Source organism: Salvelinus sp. IW2-2015, linkage group LG33 (assembly GCF_002910315.2).
Source record: "Salvelinus sp. IW2-2015 linkage group LG33, ASM291031v2, whole genome shotgun sequence".
Taxonomy (NCBI): Eukaryota; Metazoa; Chordata; class Actinopteri; order Salmoniformes; family Salmonidae; genus Salvelinus; species Salvelinus sp. IW2-2015.
Genome location: NC_036872.1, coordinates 22,658,996 through 22,667,289, shown reverse-complemented (window position 1 = coordinate 22,667,289; position 8,294 = coordinate 22,658,996). Strand labels below are relative to the sequence as shown.

The following is an 8,294-nucleotide window of genomic DNA, read 5'->3' as shown; positions in this document are numbered from 1 at the left end:
AGACTCGGTCCAACTTTTAAGTCTTGTACTGAAGACTCATCTCTTCAGTGGGTCATATGATTGAGTGAGTCTGGCCCAGGAGTGTGAAGGTGAACGGAAAGGGCCTGGAGCAACGAACCCCCTTGCTGTCTCTGCCTAGCCGGTTCCCCTCTCTCCACGGGATTCTCTGCCTCTAACCCTATTACAGGGCTGAGTCACTGGCTTACTGGTGCTCTTTCATGCCGTCCCTAGGAAGGTGCGTCACTTGAGTGGGTGAGAGTCACTGACGTGATCTTCCTGTCTGGGTGGCGCCCCCCCTCTGGGTTGTGCCGTGGCGGAGATCTTGATGGCTTATACTCGGGCCTTGTCTTCCCAGGATGTAAGTTGTGTGGTTGAAAGATATCCCTTAGTGTTGTGGGGGCGTGTGCTTTGCGCAAAGGGTGGCGGTTAATATCCTTCCGTTTGCCCTGTCCTGAGGGTACATCGGATGGCCAAGAGTGTCTCCGACCCCTCCTTCTCAGCCCAGTTTTTATGCTGCAGTAGTTTATGTGTCCGGGGGCTAGGGTTCAGTTTTTTAATCTGGATACTTCTCCTGTCTAATCCGTGTCCTGTGTTGAAGTTAAAGTATGGCTCTCTCCTAATCTCTCTTTCTTTCCCTCAATTCTCGGAGGGAACCTTGAGCCCTAGGACCATGCCTCCAGGACTACCTGGCATGATGACTCCTTGCTGTCCCCAGTCCACATGGCCGTGCTGCTGCTCCAGTTTTCAACTGTTCTGCCTGCGGCTATGGAACCCTTGACCTGTTCACCGGACGTGCTACCTGTCCCAGACCTGCTGTTTTCAACTCTCTAGAGACAGCAGGAGCGGTAGAGATACTCTTAGATGATCGGCTATGAAAAGCCAACTGATATTTACTCCTGAGGTGCTGACTTGCTGCACCCTCGACAAACTACTGTGATTATTATATTTTGACCATGGCTGCGTCATTTATGAAATTTGAACATCTTGGCCATGTTCTGTTACGATCTCCACCCGACACAGCCAGAAGAGGACTGGCCACCCCTCATAGCCTGGTTCCTCTCTAGGTTTCTTCCTAGGTTTTGGCCTTTCTAGGGAGTTTTTCCTAGCTACCGTGCTTCTACACCTGCATTGCTTGCTGTTTGGGGTTTTAGGCTGGGTTTCTGTACAGCACTTTGAGATATCAGCTGATGTAAGAAGGGTTATATAAATAAATGTGATTTGATTTACATCTCCACCATGGTGTGTGTGTGTGTTTACTCACTACAGGCATGTTGGACAGGGCGGTGTTTGCTGGGCTCCTCCTGATACTGATAGAGTAGTTAGCCTTGAAGCTAGGCTCATCAAAACAGGGAAACGCCATCCGAGCACTGGTGGGCTCAAAATGAGTGGAGGCCAGGGTCCTGGAGAGATAGAGGTAGGGGGAGATAGGAGGGATGGTGGAATGGCGGGAGAGAAAGAGAAAATACAAGGAGTTTCATGTGATGTCTCTCCTCATACCAGTAGTTTCTGTGTTTATATGAGGAGTGTCAGCCTTTCTCCCCCACATGGAGATGGAGAGTGAGGTAGCCTACACAGAGCCCGTGTACATTTAGTATACCTCACACACACATATATATATACACACACAAGTACACACATTCCGTACCGTGTCTCTCCGGTGCTGGTTCTGTAGGTGCTCCTGTAGAAGCCATAGAAGCCCTCTCCTAGCTCCGCCCCAAACTCCAGAAACAGGAAGTACTTCTGCCCACCAGTGAGCACTCTGGGAGAGAATATGGCAACCTGCTCATGGGTAGGGTTGTAGAGAACAGGGAGAACCTGAGGACACACACGAACACACACACGGTAGTCATTAGACAGGGTTGTCAGAAGTGGGAACATTGTTAGAAACTGGGCATGATAGTTTAGTGCTGAGGGAGTAGTTTACCTGGTCTGACAGGTGAGCCAGGTTCTGGTCCAGCACAGTTGCCGTAGTGATACGAAGCCCCTTGCTGTGCAGCACCACCCAGTTGGTATTGTTCTGAACCTGGAGCTCTATCCTGACGGTACCGATGTAGCTGAGTATGGTGAGGTTAGGGTGGAGCAGGAGGTGGTAGTGGAGCGGAACAATGTACTCCGGAAGACGGAGGTGGCTCCAAGGGAATGAGAGGCTTCCCGTATTCAAGGGAGGCTGCTCCTCAGTGGGGTTAGGGGGCTCAGAGGTCTGGGTTGGGCTAGAGGAGGTCTGGGTCACACCAGCCAGAGACAGGAGGGCCAGAACCAAGAACCTGACCCAGAACATTATGGTGGAAAAGTTGTTGGCTGACTACTGTAAAGATAAGGATATTAAAGATCACCCGAATGCAGCAAATGGTGTACTGGCATTCCGTTTGTTTTCAGAATGTAGATATCTGTCAATCATTAGACTTCAGGAGGAGTGTAGTCTAAGCTTACAGCAACAGGCCAGTAGAATTGACTTGAAATGTTCAGCAGCTCTTTCTCGAACCTGAAGACAAAAGAAGAAGCTATGTTATTGTTATTTAAAAACAGCAACAGTGAATCTCATCTAGGATCTCACAGTGAGGTGTTAATATGTTGTAAAATTACAAAATACAATTACAAAATTAAAGCACAAAATACCATAAAGATGAATGTATCAAAATAAACTACAAAATAAAAGTATTTTTTATGTATTTTTTTCAAATACATTTGCAAGTAGCCGGCCCAAACAGCAACAACATTCTCAGTAAAGTTTACAGAAACGTTTTCTTGCTATGACTGTGATATGTTGTTGTTAATCTACCTTAGTTAAATACACTGACTGTAAATAGTAAGTCACTCTGTATAAGAGTGTCTGCTAAACGGCCAAAATGTAAATGTATATGTGAAAATGAACATACCAAAATGAACTGCAAAATACACTAGGTATTAATTATTGGCTTTGTTCGGGGGCAGAGCTCAGTAGAATAATACTCAGCATGCTTTGCAATTGTTCATTTTTAAATATATGTACATTTATAGTTAGTTCATTTAGCGGACGCTCTCATCACACCATAGTGCCATCAGACTTCTGATACCAATGTAGGGTGAAAGGGGGCCACCAAATGGTGAACAAAAATTGCATTTTGAKAATACAAAATACAGCTCCCGAAAGTATCTTGTAACAAAATACATTGGAGTGTAGTTCAGCTCAGTGTAATACAAATGACAACATTCTTAAAAGTAATTGAAATACATATTTCAAATACATGTGACAGAAATACTGCCCATCTCTGCGCACACTCACCCCACACACAGAATCATGCCCTGCAAAACAAGTTTGTTTTAACATTAGTAAGTTCAGCACTAACACGATAGCGCAGTAATCATGTTGCCCTAGCACCCCAGCTAGCTGTTTCCTGAGTTGGGGGAGGTCTAGAATGGAGGTTAATTCCATGTTTGTATTCGTTTACCTCATGTAGCTTCATCATCCTTCCCTTGCTCTTTGTCTCTGCTTTCATTTTCTCTTTCATGCTCCCGCCCCCATATTCTATCGCGAGTACAGAAGCTGTGTGTGTGTGTGAGAGTGTGGTTTTACTATCCTTGTGGGGACCAGAAGTCCTCACAAGGATAGTAAAACAAGGAACATTTGGACAAGTGGGGACATTTTGCCGGTCCCCACAAAGAAAAAGGCTATTTTAGGTTTAGGGTTACAATTAGGGTTAGGGATTATGTTTATGAGTTAGGTTTAGGTTGGGGAAATATGATTTTGAATGGGAATCAATTGTTTGATCCCAGCAAGGATAGTAAAACAAACTTGTGTGTGTATTTCTCCTTATTTTCCAGGCTGATGTTAGGACTGTATATATACACACACACAATACCGTTCAAAAGTTTGGGGTCATTTAGAAATGTCCTTGATAGAAGAGCAATTTTTTTCCATTAAAATAACATCAAATTGATCAGAAATACAGTGTAGACATTGTTAATGTTGTAAATGACTATTGTAGCTGGAAACGGCAGATTTTTTATGGAATATCTACATAGGCGTACAGAGGCCCATTATCAGCAACCATCACTCCTGTGTTGCAATGGCACGTTGTGAAYATGTGCGCTGAGAGTCGGGAAGCAAGTTCAGGGAGTGAATGTTTTAATAAATAAACATAAAACAAGAAACACAAACAATGCACAGACTTACTGGAACAGAAACAATAACGCCTGGGGAAGGAACCAAAGGGAGTGACATATATAGGGAAGGTAATTCGGGAGGTGATGGAATCTGATGGTCTGATGACGCGCAGGTGAACGTAACGATGGTGACAGGTGTGCGCCATAACAAGTAGCCTGATGACCTAGAGGCCAGAGAGGGAGCACACGTGACACACGTTGTGTTAGCTAATCCAAGTTTATAATTTTAAAATTATAAACTTGGATTAGCTAACACAGCGTGCCATTGGAACACAGTAGTGATGTTTGCTGATAATGGGCCTCTGTACGGCTACTGTATGTAGATATTCCATTAAAAATCTGTCGTTTCCAGCAACAATAGTCATTTACAACATTAACAATGTCTACACTGTATTTCTGATCAATTTGATGTTATTTGATGTCCCCGTGCCTTTACATGAAGACCAAACAAACACGTATACAACAGACAGGGTTGAATCCCAAACAAAAGAGCGAGGAGTACCTCGAATAAATAACACTAGCGCACAATGATTATCACACGGGACGAAACCCGTAATCATCTGTGCACTCCACAATGGCACGAAAGCCAAAACAACAAGGCACAGGTACTCACACGACCAACGGACATTGTAACAATAATCGACAGCCCAATCAAAGGGCACATATATACAATTACTAATCAATGGGAATAGGGGCCAGGTGTGCGTAATGAAAGTTCTGGAGGGATCCGTGACAATGCTGGTTAAGTGTGCCTTGAATTCTAAATAAATCACTGACAGTGTCACCACCAAAGCGCCCCCACACCACACCTCCTCCTCCATACCTACTCTGCATCTCACAAAGACACAGCGGTTGGAACCAAAAATCTCAAATTTGGACTCATCAGACCAAAGGACAGATTTCCACTGGTCTAATGTCCATTGCTCATGGTTTTCTTGGCCCAAGCAAGTCTCTTCTTTTTATTTGTGTCCTTAAGTAGTGGTTTCTTTACAGCAATTCGACCATGAAGGCCTGATTCACGCAGTCTCCTCGAACAGTTGATGTTGAGATGTTGTTGTGTCACGATCGTCTTCGGGGAGAAAGAGAGGAGGACCAAGGCGCAGCGTGATACGAATACATTCTTCTATTTATTTAACACGAAACGAAGACACATTAAACAAACTAATCGAAAGTGAAGCTATATATATAAAGTGCAGACACAAGCAACCAATACATAGACAATAACCCACGAAATACCAACGGAATATGGCTGCCTAAATATGTGTCCCAATCAGAGACAACGATAAACAGCTGCCTCTAATTGAGAACCAATCTAGGCAACCATAGACATACAAACACCTAGACTAGTAAACCCCCATAAACATACAAAACCCTAGACAAGACAAACACATACATCCCCCATGTCACACCCTGACCTAACCAAAATAAATAAAGAAAACAAAGATAACTAAGGTCAGGGCGTGACAGTTTGTTACTTGAACTCTGTGAAACATTTATTTGGGTTGCAATCTGAGGGCCAGTTAACTCTAATGAACTTATCCTCTATAGCAGAGGTAAACTCTGGGTCTTCCTTTCCTGTAGCGGTCCTCATGAGAGCCAGTTTCATCATAGAGTTTGATTGTTTTTGCGACTGCACTTGAAGAAACTTTCAAAGTTTTTGACATTTTCCGGAAAATGACTGACCTTCATGTCTTAAAGTAATGATGGACTGTCGTTTCTCTTTGCTTATTCGAGCTGTTCTTGCAATAATATGGACTTGGTCTTTTACCAAATAGGGCTATCTTCTGTATACCACCCCTACTTTGTCACAACACAACTGATTGGCTCAAACACATTAAGAAGGAAAGAAATTCCACAAATTAACAACAAATGCATTCCAGGTGACTACCTCATGAAGCTGGTTGAGAGAATGCCAAGAGTGTGCAAAGTTGTCATCAAGGCAAAGGGTGGCTACTTTGAAGAATCTCAAATATAAAATATAATTTGATTTGTTTAGCACTTTTTTGGTTACTACATGATTCCATATGTGTTATTTCACAGTTTTGATGTCTTCACTATTATTCTACAATGTAGACAATAGTAAAATTAAAGAAAAAACCCTTGAATGAGTAGGTGTGTCCAAACTATTGACTGGTACTGTGTGTATATATATATATATATACTGTACCTGTGCCCGCATTTAGCCTGTCAGCAGGGGAAACCAGGTGGTTAATCCACATGACCTCCACAAGAACACACTACATACTGGAGACTAACATACTATATTCAACACCACCATCTCTCCTGCATACACACACTGCAAGAAAACATACGTTCCATGTATCTCATCCACAGTGCTAAACTAGCCTCCTGACAATACCATGGGGTTCATGAAGTGATGCTCTTTTGTTCCAGAACGCCAGGCTTCTGTAGAGCATGAGATGTGTGTTTGTGTGTGTTTGTGTGTGTGTGTGTGCAGGTGTACTCTGGGGATGATTGATACGATCAGCCTCTTACCTCAGATCTAACAGCCCAGAGCTCCAGGTGTCCTCTGTGGTTACCTGTTTACTACTGCTCTACTACTGGTAGACTACTGGCCTACTCACACAGTTGAAGACACAACCAGCGAACTCCCTGTTGTACACTACATTAAGATCCTATGGACCTCTGAACTATAGACACTTTATCAAGACACACTACTTGATACAGTTAAAACGACACTGTGAAAGAGCAGAGGTGAAAATGGTCTCTCTCGCTCTCCTTCTCTCATTGTCTTTCTCTCAATCTCCCTCTCAATCTGTGGGGAGATTCCATGGCGGGTGAGATCACATGACTATGGGCTGATAATCCCCCTCATGCACTGCTGTGAAATGTCTCCACCCTGTAGAACGCTACTGACAAACAAAAGAACACACACTGACTCACTCAAACACTCTCCCAACTCATGCACTCTCTCACACACGTTCACACACATGCATAACGGCTCCATAGAGGAGGATGCTCATCAGTAACATAGACATACCACAGACATGAAAGAACGACATAGGATTCTCCTCTGCCTCACTATTCTCTACCTTTGGATTGGTGAGTAAATACTGACTAACTAAAAAACTGCCTGACTACCTAACTAACTAATAGTCTTTAACCTTTTACTGCAGTGGGCTAAATTGGGGTCACACAGAGTGATTCTTGGTAGTCTTGAACGAATCTACTTTGAAACAAACGTATACACCTCACACACATGGTTATGGGCTTTAAAAAAGAAGACACCTGTACCATGTCAGATATAATGTATTACATTTTGAGATTGCATCCCAATTTTACACTTTATATACATCACAGAAGACTGAAATATATCGAAACTGTTTGACATAGAAACACTGGATTTTCGGCATTTAAAGAGAATTATGAAATTATGAAAAATATGAATAATATTCCATCCATGAGGCCACTAGGTCATTTGCCAGCACACCTTTTGCTGCTCTCAAGKGTGATCTTTAGTATCCTCATGCATAATCAACTACTGTTTTTTTGTTCTCAATACCTTAAATGATGTATATATATTGAGTAGCAAAGTAAAGGAATGACTGGTAGAGCCTGAGACCATTAGAGACTGTTTTACAGCTCACTCTCACCCTCTTCATCCTTCTCTTTTTATCATGCCCATACCCACGGTGACTTACAGTAGTTTTGTCCTCTCCTTCTCCCCCTCCACCCTACCACAGTCCTAGTACATGGTGATGTGTTGGCCTCCCTGGCCCCACCAGTGCACCTGGCAGGTGAGAGGGTGGGCTGGACGCTGCTGGTGTGTGTCATCACTGACCTGGGGAGGGGTCACTTGGAAGTCAGTTGGAGGTCACCTGGAGATGGTAGGCACATCAGCACACACACTAGACTAGATGTTACATTTTAGAAATTCTTGCTGTTTTTGCCCTTTCCAGTATGACAGTCTAGTGAATTGACACCTCTGTTCTCTCTGACATGATAATCTAGTGAGTCCTGCCAGTGCTCCCTACAGTGTGGCCGGGGAGGAACAGAACAGTGGCCACAGTGCCGTGGCGATAGTAACGGTGGCAACCAGTGAGTGGACGTCAAACAGCTGTTTTGTCAGTCACCGCTGCCAAGCCAGAGTCATCAGGACACACCATGCCACCTTCACAGGTAAGGCTTGG

The 8,294-nt window shown here is 43.7% G+C and overlaps 1 protein-coding gene across 1 annotated transcript in view; it reads right to left on the bottom strand.

Annotated features, from left to right (window-relative positions):
* Positions 1–3,500, bottom strand: part of LOC111957718 (endoplasmic reticulum aminopeptidase 2-like) — a 15,064-nt gene extending 11,564 nt beyond the window's left edge. Inside the window, 4 exon segments of the mRNA XM_023978671.2 lie at positions 1,262–1,400; positions 1,646–1,815; positions 1,925–2,482; positions 3,429–3,500. Of these exon segments, the coding sequence (XP_023834439.1) occupies positions 1,262–1,400; positions 1,646–1,815; positions 1,925–2,278 (663 nt within the window). The 5' untranslated portion in view covers positions 2,279–2,482; positions 3,429–3,500.
* Positions 3,501–8,294: the final 4,794 nt, after the last annotated feature.